This window comes from Juglans regia, chromosome 16, assembly GCF_001411555.2.
Source record: "Juglans regia cultivar Chandler chromosome 16, Walnut 2.0, whole genome shotgun sequence".
Classification (NCBI taxonomy): domain Eukaryota; kingdom Viridiplantae; phylum Streptophyta; class Magnoliopsida; order Fagales; family Juglandaceae; genus Juglans; species Juglans regia.
In genome coordinates, this window is record NC_049916.1 from 5,393,570 (window position 1) to 5,414,423 (window position 20,854).

The 20,854-nt window shown below is 36.8% G+C and overlaps 1 protein-coding gene across 1 annotated transcript; it reads right to left on the reverse strand.

Annotated features, from left to right (window-relative positions):
* Window positions 1-17,969: 17,969 nt before the first annotated feature.
* Window positions 17,970-19,715, reverse strand: LOC108980409 (benzyl alcohol O-benzoyltransferase-like). Its single transcript, XM_018951319.2, has 2 exons — window positions 19,203-19,715; window positions 17,970-19,112 (listed from the first exon to the last, which is right to left on the reverse strand). Exons 1-2 carry the CDS (start codon window positions 19,647-19,649, stop codon window positions 18,174-18,176), a joined length of 1,386 nt encoding a protein of 461 aa, XP_018806864.2. The 5' UTR covers window positions 19,650-19,715; the 3' UTR covers window positions 17,970-18,173.
* Between the last annotated feature and the right edge of the window lie 1,139 nt (window positions 19,716-20,854).

Genomic DNA, 20,854 nt, shown 5'->3' on the forward strand with positions numbered 1-20,854 from the left:
TTGTCTTGCAATAGCTAATTCATCATTGGGTTTCTTAATAAAAGAAAATATTCAGTGGCAGAATTTGCTGCCTTTTGTTTCCGTGGCCAATTGAGTGCGAATTTGAACAATTTTGGCACGAGACCTTGAGGATAAAGTTTCATCAAGTGCACACCATACACCAGATGAAGTAGTGTGATTCACTACTTGAGCAAGAACTCCTTCAGTGAGTGAAGACATTATTGTACTAGGAATAAGGTTATCTTGGTGCATCCAATTTGAGTAGGCAGGGTTTGGTATGTCAGAGATAGCATTGCTTTCAGGTTGAGAAAAAAAGATGGTTTTGGGAGGTGTAGAGATTGTACCATCAAGATATCCAAATAGATCTTGGCCACGAAAGTAAGGCACCATTTGTGCCTTCCAAAGGATGTAATTCTTAGGGCTTAATTTGATAGTCACCATGTTTGACATGGAGATAACAGAGAGAGATTGGAAGTTTTGGTTATTGGTAGTAGTAGGAGAAACTAGAGATGAGGAATGCATGACTTAGACGTTGGCCTTTTAAATGTTGCTAATTTTTAGCAAATCAGTTTTAGATGCACTTATATGTACTACATGTATACCACAAGTGAAATATATGAAAAACAGAATTCTTTCAAACATCTCTATCTTCTATTTTTCTACAATATGAAGCAGCTGCTTCTAAAATAATTGTTGGTTCATGACAGTGGCAAAAGTACATACATTTTCACGCAGCGGGACACATTTTTCACTTTTAATGCATGCAATCAATGCTTCCAAGTATCCTAGAGAATCCATGTTGTTCACCAACTGCGAGCAATCGAGCAATATTATTAGCCTTTGGAGACCGTAAATATTCATTAGAAAAAACAATAAAGATTGTCTTAATGAATTTTTTTAGGCTCCCAATTGCTTTCTCCAATTCGTATGTATTCATCCATAAAATCAGCAATTACTTCATACGCAAGCATTCTACTGGAAGCAGTTATCTTTTGCATAGAAGATAAACTAAGTCTTCCGACATTATCTCTTTTTTGGATGAAGTAAGGCTCGTCAACCTCAACCTCATTAAGAATACGAAGAAATAGCGAACGATTCATGCGGAATCTCCTTCGAAAAAGATTCGAGGGATATACTGGTGTTTCTGCAAAATAGTATGAAATAGTTATTCATGCCCTTGAATATGATCACACCGAATATACTTATGACATTGCCGATTGCGACCACGCCAGGATGTTGATCCGTCATCATCATTAAGAACAACATCCAACACATCTTCAGAGGATAAGTTAAGCAACAGCTTGCAGAAGAACGAACGAGCCATTTGATGAAGTGAGTAGGAGATAAAGTCAGAAATTAGAAATTTGTAAGATGAAAAAGGGGTTATGTTCAAGAGAATGTGAGAATGTGATTATAACCAAAATGCCTATTTATAAAAAAAAAGGTTACCGTTACAATAGGACGAAAAAATGTTACCGTTAGAGAGAAGACAAAATTTTTTACCTTTGTAGAGAAGACAAAAGAAAATTACCATTGGAGAGAAGACAAAAAATGTGAATTTTGAAAAGAAAAGGAAAAAGACAAAAATGTAGTAGTTAAGAATGGAAATAGAAGTGAGAGAAAAAAGTAATAAAGAATGAATAGGACAAAGTTATTTTAACAGGATATGGAAAATTAGATAGGGAATGAGATGTATGAGGTTTTTTTATGATAGTTAAAATTTGGGATAAAATTTAGGGAATGATGTATTTTAGTTAAAATTTAGAGGATTTTATGAGGAATGAGATGTGAATGCTTTGAATTGAGAGAGAAAACTCGAGAGAGAGATGAAGCCGAGAATGATAGATGGATTTGTGTGGTCTAAAATTCTTCTTGGGAAAATATCATTGACACAACGTCACACCACAAGAAGTAAAGACTAAAATACCCTCGCATAAATAGACACAAAATGTGTAAACAGAAGGCTAGAATTGGCATGAAAAAAATAAACGGAAAAATGATACGGATGGACAAAATCTACTGTTCATTACTGTAGCGGCTCGATAGCCGCTTATTATAATAGAGAAAATATTGAATAAAATCTTAGAATCTTGGGACTATTTTGAATTTTTCATAAATTTTTGGGGGCCAAACAAAACGTGGTTCCTCCACTAGGAGAGGGATAGGGGCACCCCTATCTGGAGCCCCTATTTAAAAGTAAAATTAGATGTATTTTGCAAATTAAACTTATTGGCACACGGACAATGAACAAACTAGAACAGAAAAATTATTGTTTACGTGCGTTTCTTGTGTAAATACGGATTCAGTGTACCTATCATGATTCATTTACAAAGTTTTTATGACATGATTATGATGTTTGGACGTGAAAACTTGAGTTTTTTTTTTCTTGAATTAATTGTGAATAAATACAGTTGAGATGAAAGTTTTATAGATTTTTGCAAACCTATCATTTTTTTTTTTTGCAAATAAATTAATAAAAAAACTATTTAAATTACTAAAATTAAAATTAAGGGAATTATTAATGTGGATCATGTAACTAATTCGTTAAAAAAATATTTAACTATAATAATATTTATAATGTTGATAGTTACTACTTACTAACTTAGACTTTACTATTTAATATGCATAATTATTGATAATGTCATAAATTTTATATATGGTTAATGAATATCAAATAATTTTATTGTATATAGATTATTCATGTTTCTTTGCAACTTAGGTATTTAAAAATAATTAATTGCCTAATTACTTTAATTAAGTGTAAATAGTAGAGTATGTATGAATATATTATGTATCTACATATATTATCATACGATTTATAATACATTATTAATTAATAATATATATTATTTAACATTTTATATGGTCAATGATAATAGATTAGATGAAAATTACATAGTTAACTTATATAACTACTATATAAAATAAAATAATATATATAAATATTTTTAAAATATATATATCATTCGGTCAGTTTTGGTCTAGTCTGGTCCAAAAATCATATACCCCGAGACCGAACTGAAACCCATTCGGTCCCCCATCTGCAGGACCAAAACTGACCACTTATAATTTCATTCCGGTCGAGTCTGAACTGAAACTTCTTCACTCCGAAGTGTGAGTCCTACTTTGTTTTAATAGAACCAAATATTTAAAAACAAAATCTCTATTAATTCTAAGGGTGCGGTACTCATTGGTAAAAAGTTTTTTATGTAAGTGCACCTCAAATACTTTGAAAGAAAATTCTCTTATCTATGACTCCTATAAATTAGTTACAATTAAAATAATTTGAATCATATACTTGAAATGAGCATACTATCAAGATAAAAAAATCCTACTAGTTAAGCCAACTCCTAAGGATTAAAAAGTGTGAGTCGTACTTTAACATAATATATTTTTTCTGCAAAGTTTTTTTTATTTTGAAAAACAGTTGAATGAATTTATTTATTGGCTTTTTTCAGCAGTTTATTTGGACTCACAATGTAAAGAGCCGGGAATTAAACATGTAATAGTGCACAAAACAAAACAAAAAGGAATAGAGAGTTATATAATTATGCATATACATATGTCCATAAACAATGAAAAGCTCAAATTACGTACCTAGAAACACAGAATGCTTGCGTTGTAATTATCACCAAATATGCTATGAGAGAGGGATAAATTTAGTCTTGCTTTGTGTAGAGACTTGAAACCATATTGAAAGACTCTAAAGCTTTTCTGATGGACGTTCACCCTTAGAAGATGTGCACAAAAAGCTAATGACACAACACACTACTAATACTAAATACTAAATAGCAAGCATAAATTACTTCAACAACTTTAGTGGTAAGGAAAATGTTGCAAAAGTTCACTATTAAAAAACCTCACGCACAACTTTGCACTTTCTTCAATTCACATAAAGATTTTTTTTGATGATGTGAAACCTCACCAAGGCAAAGCTTTTCGGACTCACTCTTAGGTAGTCAAGCTCGAATACACGGCCCCGCCCTCCAAAATTATGTTTCAATTGCTTGATAACCCCCATAGAAAGAACGAAGAGAGAAGACCAGTAGACTTGGATAGAAAATAGGATAGAGTTTACGAGTTGAAAAGCCATCCAGCATAGGAATTAAGGGCCTTACAAGTCCAGCTCTTGACTCTTCAACAATCTTATCAACTAAGATAGAGTAGATCAATTTAAGAGTAGCTCAATTTGAATCAAAGAATAATGTGCAAATTCCATCTTAGTCCTTTAGACGTTTAAAGGCTCAATAAGCATAAACCAATAGAGCACATTATTTTCTTTTAATTAACAATAAGTTTTGAGATTAAAAGATGATACCCTTGTTTTAAACAAGACGTATGCAATACCCTTTCCCAAACTCAAATGAGAATGTCTAATGACCCTAACTGCTTTAATGCTAGATCCCAAATTGTCAATGCCAAAAAACTAACTGATAAAATTGTTCATCCTGCAAAATGAAAAAAAGGGAAAATAAATCCAGATTCAGTGACAGTACATTTAGAATTTGCAGTGCACGCACACAAAAATCAATGTCAAGAAGTTACCTTTACATAATATGGAGGGTTGCCCACAAAAACAGTTCTTTTGATATCATAAAATGATTACTTTTTTATAAAATAATAGGCATAAGTGTTTGGTTTTTAAGGTAGTTAGGACAATAGTCGTACATGGGATGATGGAGCAAATGTTTCTATTATCACTTTCTTTTGCCAATTGAAAAGAAACCACAAAAAACTCACTTCACACAATTAAGAATTCCCAAAGAATGACTAAAATGATATGGATACAGCTCCACATAAACTTCACGTAACCTGTCACCTGTCAGGAGATAAAGCAGCATCCTTAAGACGAGGTGCAACCCAAGTTGCTTTTTCTGCACAAGCACAAACTCCAAAATTCAACCCGAGGTGTAACTGTACTATTAGAAGCCAAAATTCAATTCCATCCACAAGAGACCAAGTGGGAATGCAAAAACGAAAGATCTACAATAAACACTTGGTTCAAATGACTATGAAAGTATGAATGTTTTTAATCTATATAGAGCAAAAATACAAGGACAACACAGACTACTAACACATCTATTATCAAGAAAATACTTATTTTATAGGTGATTAATCAATACACAGTACCTATCAATTCCATGACCAGAACATGAAGTCTCAAAAGAACTGAAGTTGGACACCTAATTCCCGCTACCTTAGCTTGCAGATCACAATGAAAATATTAAATACTATATGACAAAACCAAATCTCAAACAATTGAAAAAACTTCAGAATATGCTCATAAGATCTCCTTTAGCAGAACTTCAAAATATGCTCAATAGTTCAACATGTCTCCACCTGTAAAACTTGTAACTTTTTTTCTACAACAGGCTACCCAAAAAAGAAAACGAAACCCATACAATTTTTTAGAAAACAAAAATGCAGAAAAAAAAGGGAAACATGCAAAAAAAAAAAAAAAAAAAAACCCTTTTCTTCAAAAGCAATGAGAAAGAGACAAGAAAAACCAAATTTTTTACTTAAGGGGTGGTTAAGCTGAAATCAGTGGCTAGTGGGGGTAGTTCTCAGTGTTGGGGTTGTTCTGGTGGTGAGGCTCTCTGTGGCGTTGCTGTGAGAAGTGCAACGGGGCTGGGTGTGAGTTTTGATAGAGGAATCGAAGGCCCAAAATGGTGGCCAATTGGCTTGGTGGTGCAGGTCACCGTGCGATAGCCGTTCTTGGGTCGACATGACGACGACGCGGGTTTGGCGCCACCAAGGTGGTGCTGGGTTGCAATGGAGCAAATCAAAGCAAAAGTGCAAACAACGATGGGGAGGGTGGAGGGTAAGAAGACGATGGGGAGAGAAGGGGGAGAGAGAGCTACTCCTACTTAGAGGTGGCAATTTGTGACACGACTCTTTAACCCAATACGAACACGACACGGTAAAACCGGATTTGGGTTTGACCTTAATGGATTCGGGTCAAAATAAGTTAACAAGTTAAGACACGATTATTTAAAGGGTCACTAACGAGTCAACCCGTTATTATTCGTTAAGAAACTTGAATTTACATTTATACCCGTAGACCTAAGATTTTAACGTTAATATTTTATGATGTGTGTTCATCATATTTGGGATTGCAACTTTAATATTATTACAATGTGTGTTTATCATATTTGTGTAATTATGTATTTATCATATTTGATACTGTTGGAGTTTTAATGTTGATATTTTTATTGTTTAGATTGTAATTTTGGACTTGTAGTTAGTTTTTTTTTATTTTTTATAGATATTTTTTATATTTTAATATTTATATAAAATCAATCAGGTCAAATGGGTCTATTCAACCGATTAATGTAAACGGATTGAAATGGGTTAGGTCGTGTCGTATCAATCTATTTCGTATTTAGTAAAGGGTCAAAACGGGTTGTGTCGTGTCAACCCGTTATCTTAATGGGTCATGTTAGGGTTTGAAATTTTGACACGAAAGCTTTAATGGGTCATTTTTGGGTTGACCCATTAAGTATAATGTATATATCTTGACACAACCCGTTAAAACGATTTGACACCCTACCCTTACTAGAGCTGGACGGCGGCACAAGTTGGATGGGAGATGTGGGGCGGCATTTTGGATCTAGAGAGAGAGAGAGAGAGAGAAGAAAGAGGGTTTGAGTTGAGAGAGGGAACAAGGGAATGAAAAAAGGATTTATGTGTGTGGTCTGAAATTTACCAAGGGATAACGTTTGTCCAGACGGACTGACACAAACTTAATCCATCCATTTCCCAACACTCAACACACTGACACAAATAAATCCATTAGCCAATTCCTTTTCCCAAGATTTAAACAAAAAAGACCATTATGTCCTTATAATACATGGATGAAATACATAATAGGCACTTAAGAAAAGATAAAAGCAGCATAACAAAAAAAACAAAAACCAAAACAAAGAAGAATAAATTGATATGCGATAGAATTTTTTAATCATAGTATGAATATATATATATATATATATATAAGAAATAGAGAGTCATTGTCTATGCATTGTACACTATAAACATAGGAGTACTGCTATGCAGCAGCCCTACACTGCACTCCTATTAGTTTTTCTTTTCTTCAGTCATTTTTCCATTTCTCTAGAATTCCATTTCGCCATCCACGTCTCTCTCTCTCTCTCTCTCTTCTCGACATTCAAGTCGGGTGAAGTTTTTTTTTTCCATAGAGAGAGGAGCACGACCAGAAGAAAGCTGGGGGTTGTGAATCGTGATGTGATGCCCAAATTGGATTTGTCACGTCATAGTGTATGGTGTAGAAAAATTAGACCAACTGCTGAATATAATTTCTCATTAACACAAACAGTGAACAATAATTGAGAAATGATAAAACAACTCCTTTACAATTTTTCTACAATCTTTTAATAAAATAATATTTTTTGAAATATTTATTTTAGTTTTAATTTTAATTTGATGTGCTTGAAATTTAAAAATATATTATTTTATTGATAAGTTGAAAATAAAATGTAGTTGGATTGTAGAGCTATCATTGCTCACAATAATTATGTCTTGTAGTTTTTTTTTCTTATACTATTCCCGTGAGTTTAGCATTACATCTTTGGATTGAAGTTCATTAATACCCAATTTCAAAAGAAAAATTATATTCATAAGTTTACGTTGATAACATATTTAGTAAGAGAAATGATATTTGCAGTGTATATAAGTCTTGTGCACTTTAAAAAAAATAAGTAAATTTGAGACCTATATGAAAAAAATAGGTTTTAATAATAGATTCCATTTTTATAAAAAAAAAAGTGTACGTGAAATTGACACACTCTAAGACTACATCTAACATCAATCCCATAAATACTTATATGCATAATTTAATGTAAAAAAATGATAAATAAAATCTTAAAAATCAATTGTTATCTGAATTTGAGTTCATGTGATAGAAAATAGAATGACTGATATAAAAAAAAAAAAAAGAGAAATTATATTTTCAATTAAAGAATACATAAGTGCTACATATTCTTTTTAAAAAATCTAAATAAAGATAAAATTTACATTAAAAAATTAACTTTTTCACTATAGACGTTACTCTTTTTCACACATTTTACAACCCACAACTATATTAGCATTACTAAAAGAATTAGAAATTTTTTTATTATTCATATAAGATATATTATATATAATTTTTTATTTTTTAATGATTATATAGTGTAGAAATAATAAATAAATTTTTTATTTAATTTAGCAAAATTAAAAAGAAAATATAAAAATAAATATAATATATTATGCGTGGATGATGAACAAGAAAGTAATAATGAATTGTAAATGTGTAGGCTGATTCATAACCACTACACCATGATTGATGGGACATCCATAAGAAAAGTAGGTGTATGACTTAATAACCAGAACAATGATAGTCTTACAAGTCAACTACGTTTTATACTGTTGCTTTAGATTTCAATATAAAAATTCAACTCCAACTTAGGGTTTCCTCTCTAGGGTTTCCTACGTAGAGGCAATCTTATTGCCTCGGTGCAGTTGTCTGTTCCTTCCTCTTGTGATCATGGAGGACTCCCTCAATGATCTCTACCAACGCTTCTCATGGACTGAACAAGAAAATGAGGAGGTGGTTGCGGAGCCTGAGAAGTTGGCATAAACTTTTATGTGTGAGGGCAAATGTTTGATTCTGAATCTGTTTATTGATCAACAATTCAACAGGGATTTTTTTAAGAGTACTATGAGGAAAGCATGGCGCCTAGTGAGAGGGGTCAACTTTCATGATCTTAATTCTTCGCTTCTTCTTTCTGAATTTGAAGATTGTAGGGATAAGGAGAAAGCCCTCCGAGAGGGCCTTTTGTCCTTCGATAAGCATCTAGTCCTTATGAAGGATGTTGATGGTTGTAAGCGGTCCAATGGATCCAACTATCATCGGCTAGCTTCTAGATTTGACTTCATGATTTACCTTTGATGGCTAGGAATGCTTATATGAGTCGGTTACTAGGGGAGAAGGTTGGGACTATTGAAGCAATCGATGTAGATGACGGTGAAATTGCGTGGGGCAAGTTTTTGAGGGTTTGGGTTAAGTTTTTGGTTGCCAATCTGTTGCTTAGGGGCTCAAAGTTCTCTATTGGGAATGTTGAGTCAGTTTGGGTCCGTTTCTCCTACGAGAGACTCCCCAATTTTTGCTACTGGTGTGGTCAATTGGGGCATGTGATAAGGAGTGCTCAAGTTTTTAGCACTCTGTTGATTATGCAAGACAGTTTTCCCATATGGTATGTGGCTTCGTGCTGGTGGGTATGGTGATTGAGGTTTAGCAGGCAAATAGAGAGACAAAGTTCTCACCGCACATGTTGTAAGGAGGACAACCGTTCGAAGGAGAAGTGCAGGCGGTGGTAAGTGTTGAGGATGGTCAACCAACTATTTGAATTGTAACAGATGAGGATGATACGCCTGGTTTGTAGGAAGGTAATTTCTAGGAAAGTAAAGAGACTACGGTTGCAAATTTTCAGGGTGTGGGGAATAGGGAATTCATTGAGGGTGAAAGTTTAGGGACCGTTGACAACGGTCAAGATTTTCAAACGATGCCTACTAATGGCAGTTTTCCTAGCCACGACTTGACAGTTGATGGGCCTGATGGGCTACTGGAACTGGATGTGAAAACAAAGGAGGGAGTTCATAATGGGCTAGCAAAAACAAAGCACGATGGGCTCACAAGCAGAAAATGGAAGCATATGTCAGTTTTTAATAAAACAAAGACATCTCTTTCATTACTTGAGCAGAGTCCCCTTTGCTTCAGTTACAGGGGGATTCTAAGAAGAGAAAGGGGGCGAGTCCTGAAGGGTTTTTGTATGGAATAATTGCAAAACGTGTTTAGATTTCGCATGACTAGAGGGATGTGACTTCAAATGATGATTCAGAGGTATCAGCGGTGGCTGGGGTCCAGCACCGCCGATAGCCATGAAGTTTTTAAGCCAAAATGCCCGTGGGCTTGGGAACCCATGGGACATTCGGACCCTCTGTGATTTAGTCAAGAGGGAAGGGCCCGGCGTCTTGTTCTTGCAGGAGATTCGCTTATCTACTTGAGAATTTGATTCCTGTGAGTATAAGATAGGTTTTACAAATTGTTTGGCTGTTAGTTCGAGTGGTAGGAAAGGTCGAATTGCTCTTTTATGGCACTGTGATGTTGATTTGTCTATAATCAATTACTCCTCTAATCATTTTGATGTTATTAAAGATGTTAATATGTCTGTGGGGCAATGGTTGTTAATTGCTGTGTATGGGTTTCCTAAAATGCACATGAGACATCGCACATGGAGTTTACTTAGATCACTTAGCCGTGTGCATGGAGAGGCATGGCTGGTGATGAGAGATTTTAATGAGTTACTTTTTCATCATGAGAAGCAAGGAGGAAAACCTAGGCCTGAGGGGCAATTGTCTGATTTCTAAAAGTTCATTGACGAATGTGATTTGAGAGATTTGGGGTTCTCGGGTAATAAGTATACTTGGTGTAATAGGAGAGAGGGTAGCCAGTGCATTAGTGAAAGACTTGATCGATTTTTAACAAACTCTGGCTGGTGGACCTACTTTCCTAATTTCAAAGTTCATCATGGGGCTGTCTCTGACTCTGATCATTCACCAATTTGGGGAAGGGGTAGATGTGCCTCCTAGAGTTAAAAAAAAACTTTTCGTTTTGAGGCTATGTGGGTGAACAAGCTTGTGAAGATATTATCAAGAGAATTTGGGATGGATGTTCTAGCCATTCTATTATGGTAGAAGTTGAGGCATTAATTTAGGATTGTGGTAAACAACTGAGGAATTGTAATAGGCATGGCTTTGGACATGTTCAAAGACGGCTTAATGAAGCTCAGACCAGATTGAGGAATTTGCATGAGGAAGATCCTGCAGGGGTTGGTTGGAAAGAAATGAAGTTATGTGGCGTCAACAATCTAAGGCATTGTGGCTTAAGGAGGGGGACAATAATACCAAGTATTTTCACATTAAAGCTTCTCAAAGATGGAAGAAAAAAAAGATTGCTAAGATTCAGGATGACAGTGGTCAATGGCAAGAAGGGGCTGGGGGGGAAAGGGTCATTCTGAATTATTTTTCAGACCCTATTCACAAGTTCTAATCCAAACAGTTCCTTGGAATTTTTGGAACCCTTAACTGGCAAAGTTTCTACTCAGATGAATATGGAGTTAATTAAAGAATTTCATGCTGAAGAGGTGAAGGTAGCACTACAGCAAATGAACCCAACGAAGGCACTAGGCCCTGATGGGATGTCACCAACCTTTTTTCAGAAATATTGGCAAGTGGTTGGCGACTCCATTACAGCAGCAGTTCTTCAAGCTTTAAATTTAGGTGTTTTTCCTAACTCTCTAAACCATACACATATTACACTCATTCCCAAAAAGAAGTGTCCCATTAAAGTGAGTGATTATAGGCCGATAAGTTTGTGTAATGTGGTTTACAAACTTATTGCTAAGGTTATCTCTAATAGGTTGAAAACAGTTTTATCCAATGTTATTAGTGAGAGTCAAAGTGCTTTCGTTTCGGGGCGTCTTATTTTAGATAATGTACTAATTGTGTATGAATTGGTGCATTAGCTCAAACAAAAAAGGTAAGGGAAAAAGGGTTTCATGTCTTTAAAGTTAGATACGAGTAAGGTTTACGATAAAGTTGAGTGGGGGTTCATAAAATCTGTTATGGAGGTGATGGGTTTTCATTAGAATTTTATTGCCTTGATTATGTGTTGTGTCAAGTCTGTATATTTTTCTATTTTGATAAATGGAGATGCTAAGAGTCCAATAGTACCATCTAGGGGTCTAAGACAAGGGGACCCACTGTCCCCTTACCTATTTCTTCTTTGTACTGAAGGGTTGATCTCTATTTTGAGAGCTGCTGGTTCGAGGAAGGATATTTCAGGCGTGAAAATCTGTAGAGGGGCTCCCAACATAAATCATTTGCTTTTTGTGAATGATAGTATTATCTTTTGTAGAGCTGAAGTGGAGGAGAAGAAGAGAGTACAAGATTTGTTGGCTAAGTATGAAGCTGTTTCTGGTCATAAAATTAACAAGGAAAAAACCACGATGGTGTTCAGTGGTAATGTGAGTGTTGAAACAAAGGCTGAGATCCAGTGATATGAGAACTATCTGAGGCTCCCACCTGTCATTGGGAGATCTAAGACTAGGGCTTTTCAGTCTATAAAACAAAGGCTGTGGCACAAACTCCAATCTTGGAAAGAAAAACTATCATCACAAGGGGGTAAGGAGGTCTTGTTAAAAGCTGTAGCTCTTTCGATCCCAACTTATACCATGAGCTATTTCCTACTTCCTTCTAGTTTGTGTAAGGAGGTGGAAAGTATGATGTCAAGATTTTGGTGGGGTCAAAAGGGTGATGAAAGGAAGATACATTAGGTAAGTTGGGAGAAGATGTGCCAAAGAAAGTCTCTTGAGGGGATGGGTTTTAAGGACCTTAGAAGTTTTATTCTAGCCTAACTAGCAAAATAAGGATGGAGGTTATCTTAAGGTGAAATCCCTTAATGCATAAACTATTCAAGGCCAAATATTTTCCCAATATTAGTTTTATGCAAGCTGGTTTGGGTAGAAACCCTTCCTATACTTGGAGAAGTATTTGGGAGGCTTGGAAATGGTTAGTGATTAGGTGTAAGTGGCGTGTTGGAGATGGTAGGTCAGTCAATATTTGGCAAGATCAATGGATACCAGGCCACATTTCTCTATTGGCAGAAGGGGTTGTGATAATGGCAGATTCAAGGTCTGATACAGTAGATTCCCTGTTTGTGGCTCACGAGAAGGTGTTGGATATTAACAAGCTTAGATCTCTCTTCAATCCAAATATAGTGGCTGACATTCTTAAGGTGTTTTTGTGCCCAACTGAAATGGAAGATAGAATGGTTTGGCCTCATGAGAGGAATGGCCAATGTAACACCCCGTATTTTAGTGTATTATTACTGAAGGAATTATTTTTATGGATTCAAAATTTATTCTCTTATTTTAAAATTATTGGATTTTTAATTGGGTTATTTTTATGATTTTTAATTTGGTGAAAATTAATTTTTATGTGCTTTCTTAATATTTATTTATTGTTGTGCATTTAAATTGTTTTTCATATTTAATTAATTACTGTGAGATTTAATTATTTCAATTTGACTTTACCATTACGTTTAAATTATTTTATTTAACTTGTGGTTTTGAAATCGTTTCCGTTGGATCATTTTTATGACCCAAGCTATGAGAATTGGACCTCATTTCTTTTCCCTCTATTTTTCTTTTCCTCCTTTTCTTTTATCTTTCTTTTCTTTTCCTCCTTATTTCTTCTTCTTCCCGCGCGAGCTGCCTCCCCCTCTCTCTCCCGTGCGTCCGTCGTTCACCCTCAACCCACCGCCGTCGCGCCGCCGTGGCCTTCACCGCCCAGCCCAGCAGCTCCCCCACCGGCCGGCGACCACCCCCCATCAATCTCAGCCCCTAACTCGCCGGCGTTCTCCTCCACGCATGGCTTGAAGCCGCGGCGTTCTTTGTGCTCGCGCTCCGCCGTCGCGCCACCTCCGGCCTCCATCTTCACACTACTTCATCCTCGACCTCTTAGCAACCCAATGGACCCAACCCCACCTCCGATCCGTCACCGGTGAAGCTCCACCATCCACATTTCCGATTTGGATATTTTGGTCTTCTACCGCCCATTGCGCCGCCACCCACGGCCAACCTTCACCGACCTCCCTAGGCCCTACCCTACCATTTTTAGGTCTTCGTTTGTCTCCGTTGAAAAGTGGGTCTTTGAGACCCACGGCCACAGTGTATTTGACACTGTTCTGTTGCTGTGTTGCCGCCTCTTGCAGCTTCGTGATCCTTCGGAAATTGCTATATATCACTGTAAGTATTTTCCAAAGAATTCTTGTGAATTTAATGTATTTTTGCACTAACGCATTTCACTGTATTTGTTTGACATGCCGGACTGAGTCCGAGGAGTTCGGGGATCGGATGGATTTATGATTGGAGTTGTTTGGGTTGGTTTGATTGGATTGGTTATTGGTTATTGAGGAATGTAGATTTGTGTTGGTACATGTGCATATCATTATTTCATGCATGATCATGTTTGTAAAGGAAAACTGGGTTTTCATGTATTGCATTCATGCTCATGTGTGATTTGGAAAGTTATGATTTTATGTGAGAATATTTTTGGGTGCGTGTGTATCACGACCCCAAGCCGAGATGGGGCATTATGTCGGTGGAGCTCCTCTGGTTACTCAGGAGCGGAATATACTGAGTAACGTCCCTTGGATTGTCGCTGGGCGACAATGGGATCGGACGAGAGATTCGTGCCGACTCTGTGGTCCTTCTGCTGGCGGGGACTAGAGGATATCTGGCCATGTATGCGCTGGGCGCGAAACTGGGCATCGCTCGTTGCGTAGTGGGTGCTCGGCCATGAATACGCTGGGCGCGGAACTGGGCATCGCTACGAAGCCAGGACGTGCGGATGGTCCCTATGGGAGGCCATGGTGCATAGGGTAATGACGGATTAATTGCCTATTTTCTGGAAAAATAGTGTGAGTTGGATTTTGTGTTAATCATTTTCTGGGAAAATGTTTTACGGATTATTTTTGGGCCAAATGGGATTTTGGCGTGTGTTGGAAAATTATCATTTTCGGGGAAAATGATGTTTTGAGGAAACTGCATGTTTCATCATATGCATGCATGTTGGCTGCATTAAATGCATTTTATTCCTGAGGATTATTTGAGTTATACTTACCTGCGGTACCATTATGTGGTAAACCAGATTTTGATGCAGATGAGGAGGAGGAGGGCGAGCCTGAGGAGACGGCTCCGCTCGAGGAGTGATCTGGGATCACTGGCTTAGTTATCTTATTTTGCTTATTTGTATTTTGGGACATGTGTTAAACTTTATTTTGGATGACTGTATAACTTTGTAAACCCTTTTACTGATGTTTATTTGTATTTAAATTCTAGTACTTAGTTGACTAATCCGCTGCGTTGTTATTGTACACTGTCGCTTGTACACACACTTGGCACTTTCGTTGGGATGCGTGACCGTGTTGTCATCATCCCGACGTCTCGATTCCCGTGTTTCCTTATATGGGGGTCGGGGGCGCCACAGCCAATTTAATGTTCGAAGCTGTTATAGGTACATTCTTGCTCAGATTGGTACCTAGTTTGCAGAGGCTTCAAATGTACAGACCCAACACATCCTTTGGAAACACTTGTAGAAGATGAAAATTCCCAATAAGGTCAAAATTTTTGGTTGGCGTGCCTGTAAAGATGGCTTACCCACTGGTCAGTAGCTAGTCATGAAGCATGTTTTATCTTATGGTACTAACAGTTTATGTCTTAGTGAACTTGAAACTCTTGCACATGCTCTGATGAGTTGTAACGCTATTCATAAAATGTGGGAATTGTATTTACTTGCTGTCTCTATTGCCAATAACATGTTAGTTATGGATGTGGCCTTGCAGTTTTGCGACCGGAAACTATATGATCAGTTGGCTACTTTCTTTATGCTGATGTGGAGCTTCTGGTTTCGAAGAAACAAGTATGTGCATGAGAAAGTAATGCTCTCTCCAAAGCAGGTGGCCGATAATGCACTGACTACGCTGCATAGTTTTGACAAGGTGAAACAGAAAACTCGGTTACAACTTAAGAATCATTACAGATGGCAACATCCTCCTGCAGATTGGTTGAAATTAAATGTAGATGATGCAGTATTTGCTGAGTTAGGGAAAACTAGCATTGGTGTTGTATTTAGGGATGCATCAGGTAATGTTATTATGGCTGCAAGTAAATCTGAATTTGAAGTTGATGATATAGAAGCTATTCAACTGTTAGCCATTTTTCGAGGTATTCAATTATGTGCTATAATGGGAATTACAAAGCTTATGGTGGAAAGCGATAGATTGCTTATTGTTGAAGCCGTACAGGATAATAGTATGAGTAATTCTATGCTTGGCATGCTATATCATGAAATTCAGAGCTTATCATCTTGTTTTAGTACTTGTAGCTTTTTACATGTATACAGAGAGGGTAATATGGTTGCTCATAAGTTGGCTAGGAATGCTTTAATGGTTCACAGTATTAGTTTATAGTGGGATTGTATTCCAGACTATATTTCTCAAGCCTTATGGTTTGATAATTATCTGTAATCATTTTCCGTGAATTAATGAAATTATCATTTCTATAAAAAATAAAAAAAGAAAAAAAACTACATTTTATTTACAACTTATCAATAAATACCAATGGACCACCTACACCTACCTAATAACAATGGACAAAACACCAAAGGATCCTTACCTAATGACTTGACAAATGACTGTCGATTTTGGATAGAGCCAAGGTACAAGTGGCAGTTTGGCACCAAATCACGCATGTTGACATGATTTTTTTTATTAAAAAAAAATTAAGAGAAGAAGAAGGTTTTTTGTTTCATTGCCTGCAAGAAGACTTTTCTAGATAGAAAAAAGCTTTTTTCGATGAATCAACTGGTTTGTGCAACCGCAGGTTAATCATCACATTATTTAAATAAAATGGTATGTTTTAATTGAAGCCTGCAGCAGGCGATAAGATGAAGCACTCAATGGTCTTTTCCTTTAATTAAACATTGTGTTTCATTTAATTTCATTTGAATAGTAAGGTCAGATGAGATAATTTTATATAAAAGTTAAAAGTTTAATAAAATATTGTTAAAATATTATTTTTATTTTAAAATTTAAAAAAGTTTAATTGAGATTTGAAAAAGTTAAATTGTTTAACCAGACTGAACCTTGGACCAGTCAATCTCGGTCCAAGGATTTCTCAACTTTCGATCTTTGGTCTGGTCCCTAGGTGGGGTTTCCTTGAACCGGAGGGACACAATTGGGAAAATATATATTTTTAATTTTAAATATATTTTATATATATTATTTTGTATAATAATTGTATAATTTTCATTTAATTTATTATCATTGAACATATAAATAATGGATTAGTTATATAATCCACATTAATAATTCACTTAATTTTAATTTAGTAATATAAATAAATTTTTTTTATTAATTTATTTGGAAAAAAGAAGAAAAAAATAAAAAAAAATAATTGGACTGGACCAATAACTACCAGTCCGGTCCGATCCCTTTGGATATTGGGTCCAATCCAATCTAAAAAATTTCGGTCCATCATGCATACCAAACCGGACCTAACCGACCAATTTATGTCCTTGAGATGAGTTGAGATAATTTCTCAATCCAAACGGAGCCTTAAAGTCAAAATACATTGTTTTTATTCTACTCTCCTTTCATCCGATGGTCTTCTCCCTTTTCATTCTAAGTTTATTTCCTTTCTTCCTTTCTCAAGTTTTTTCCTTTTCGCGCGTCCCCTTCTCCCTAAAAAACAGACCAATATCTACCACTCAAAACTTAGACCATACCACAAAGAATTTGTTGTCTTTTTTGCAGGATTTATTGGGTTTGGAGAACATGGGTTTGCAAGAACAAAAGTTCAAATGCTTCGTGACCTATTGTTATTCAATCCAAATGATCTAGCTTCACTCGAAATGTTTCATTTCACTCTGTTTCAGTCCGATGAACCAAGTCAAGCTTTCGAAATGGATTTGGCATTTTTCAAACTTGTGGTTTTAGTACGATGAACCAAGTCACGCAGTCCTTTTTTCTTCATTCTGGATTTCAATCCTTCTTCCTTTCTCTTGGATTCCAGTTCAATGGTCTTCTCGATTTCACGTTTTTCATTTCGTTACGTCAATATCGTTGCCACTTTGTATTTTTAATCTTTTACGATTTAAAAAAAAAAAAAAATCATACCTATTGCGGTATATATTCTCGGTAAAGATTAGGATTTTCATGATGAAATGGGGAATGCTACACAAGATATTTTGAATTTGGGAAACACTACTATGACGCCCCACTCTTACTGCTCCATTTGACCGCTTGACAAAAAATTATTATTAATTTTTTTATTTAGTGATTAAGGAAATAATTTTAAGTGTATTGACATATCTTTTTTTATTTTTTAAAAATATTTAAATATATTAAAATAATATGAAAAGAAAAAAAGAAAAAAAAAATACTAGGCGATACACTCCGCAATAAGAGTGGGGCGGCATAGTAGGCCCACTCTTTAAATTTCACCTTATTCGAACGACTTGCCTTACGACGTCCGTACGTTGATCATGAGCTGGGTTTACAGTTTAGACGTATTAAAAGTGGATTTCTTGCCACTCTCCGGCGTGTTTTTCAGAAAGAAATCCAACTCCTTGACGAATATTTCCATTGCTGGGGCTGGCAAGCAAACTCCCACGGCTATCCCTTCCTCTCCCTTACTGTTCTTACAAGGAATATAGAAGCTCCCCGTTCTAGGCATACTTCTCACAACACATTCGGCTGGCCCACCATAAGCTGGCTTGCCCCACCCAAAGTCAACCTTTCCAAACCCGGCACGTGTCACATCCGACACAAGGAATGACCCCACCACCGTTAGGAATGGCCTGCCTCTGATCACCATTAGATCTGCCAGCGACCGCATATACTCCTCGTTCACTTCTCTTTTTGCCTTCCTCACCAATTCCAAAGCATAACCCAAATTAGTGTTCTCGCAGAGCTTTCCGGCAGTCGTGACTGCTGCTGGGTACGCAAAGACGTTGCCGTAGTAACCGCTCGGTAACGGAGGATTGAACTTGCCACGCGCGCTGACGATGGACATCATGCGCACCTCCTCGTTGCGGTCGAACTGGAGTGCAATGGTGCGGCATCGCCAAAGGCATGCCATGATAACCTCAAAGGTGGTGGACTGGCTCAGGTGAAGCGGCACAAACCTACGGATGGCAGACAACTCGGTACGGCCGAAAAAGAAGGAGCGGCAAGCCATGTCCTCGAGCGGGGTGATGGTGCCAGTACCCTTGGTGTCGATCACCTCGTCGTACTCGCGGTGCGTGCATGTCAAGCATGTTGGGTCCCTCGCATTTAAGAAATGTCTCTGCCATACGGGTAAGACGGAAGGGGAGCGCGCACCCCGCGCCATCTCGCCCACGGCTGTCATGAACTGGACCAGACCAGCGGCATCGCTCATCGTGTGGTTGAGGCGTAGTGCGAAGATGAACGCGCCACATTTGAGCCGCGTCACCTGCAAGCAAGTCATGAAGATGCCAAGACACGATCAACTTTAGGGGGGGAAAACTAAAAAAATTCACGAGTTCCTTATCAGAATTTGTACCTGAATAAGCAGTAAGGGGCAATGAAGAACCCCTCCAGAGCCTGGAAGGTCAAAAAGAAGCTCCTCCAAGCACGGGAATGGAGGTCGAAGAGCATCACCAAATTGCTCAAGTGTAACATCGGCATCTGCCTCGATGAATACGACACCCTCACTCGTGCATTCTACTACAAGTTTCCTTCCAGGCCCTTCTCTAAGCCTACCTGCAAATGGGTAGTAAAACACAAGTGTTTGAGCAAGTGCCTCTCTGATGACTTTCACAGGGTCTCTCCCTTGCATCGAGGAATCGTGTCTATAAAATTGTATCACCGGGACTTGGAATCGTAAAAACTCTTGATCGTCGATATCAGAAAGTTGTTTGAACTCGTGGGGTGTGGGCTGAGCGGGAGCAATTAACTCGGGCTTGGACCTTCGTACTGTGAATACCAGAGACTGAGTTGGTGCTGCCATGGCAAACAAATGGTTCTTAGAAAGTTCGGGAAAGTTTGGTTTTTGAAGACTCCGTAATGTGTGTGCTCTCTGCGCCATAATTCGTTCTTCGAAGTTGCTATTTATATAGAAGAGGTGAAAGGGCCGTACAACTTGTCGGCAATTCATGTGTTTCGTCTGAAAGATAATCGGCATGACGACCACCGAGTAATTCGTTAGACGTTCATGAACCGCCACCCATTTTCAGCCACAAATATAAATCTGCTTGCCGAGTCGGATTTTAATTTTAATTTTTAATTTTTTTTTTATTTATTTTAACTTTTTCTAATTTTATATTTGTCCTATTTTTTGCAAAACAAATCAAAAGTTCCCAACAACAACAAATGAACCAAACTATAAATTAAATATTTCAAGTTCCATTCCAACAATAAAGTTGTACCTAAAAATAAGATGACAGGTTTATCAACTATAAACAATAATAACTTCCAATAAATATGATTAAATGATATATAGAAATATGAGGTAATACCAACTTGAAGAGAAATTTTGTCCAGGCCAGAGTAAATGATAAAAAGTATATTAATCATCTGTGTCCCAATTAGTTTCAAGGCTGCGTTTGGATGTTGATCACCTGAGTAGAATTGAGTTGAGTTCTCTATGAATAGTAGTGAGCTGAGATGGTGGAGTGAGTTCTCTGGAACTCACGCAAGATGAGTTTAGATGTGTTTCAATGTTAATATTAGTTTAGATATATTTATAAAAATTTGAAAATGTTGTGGGTTATGCATGTAAAGATGAGTTGAGTTAAAAAATATTATGAGTCCCACGTGTAAAAAAGTTTTGAGTTAAAATGAATTTAACGATTTGAAAATTGAGTATTTGAATATTATAAGAGGTCTAAATATAAATCGAACTCAACAAAACTGAGTGCAATGTAACAGCCAAACATGCCCTAAAGCTGGCCTGGAGGTCCTAGCTAGATCTATCTAAACCGCCAACACATATTAACGTCCTTTTATGTTGTGGCATAGTTCTTGCAAGTATGACGTTGATCATTTAAATGTGATAATTAATATGAAGAAAATTAGGATAATATATGATAAGAGTCAATTAATGACCACATTTCATGATGTCTTTATAATCATCGCATTTTATCTTATCATTACAACTTTTTTAAATTTTCACTCAAAATATAAAAACAACTCAACTTTTTCAAATTTCAAAAC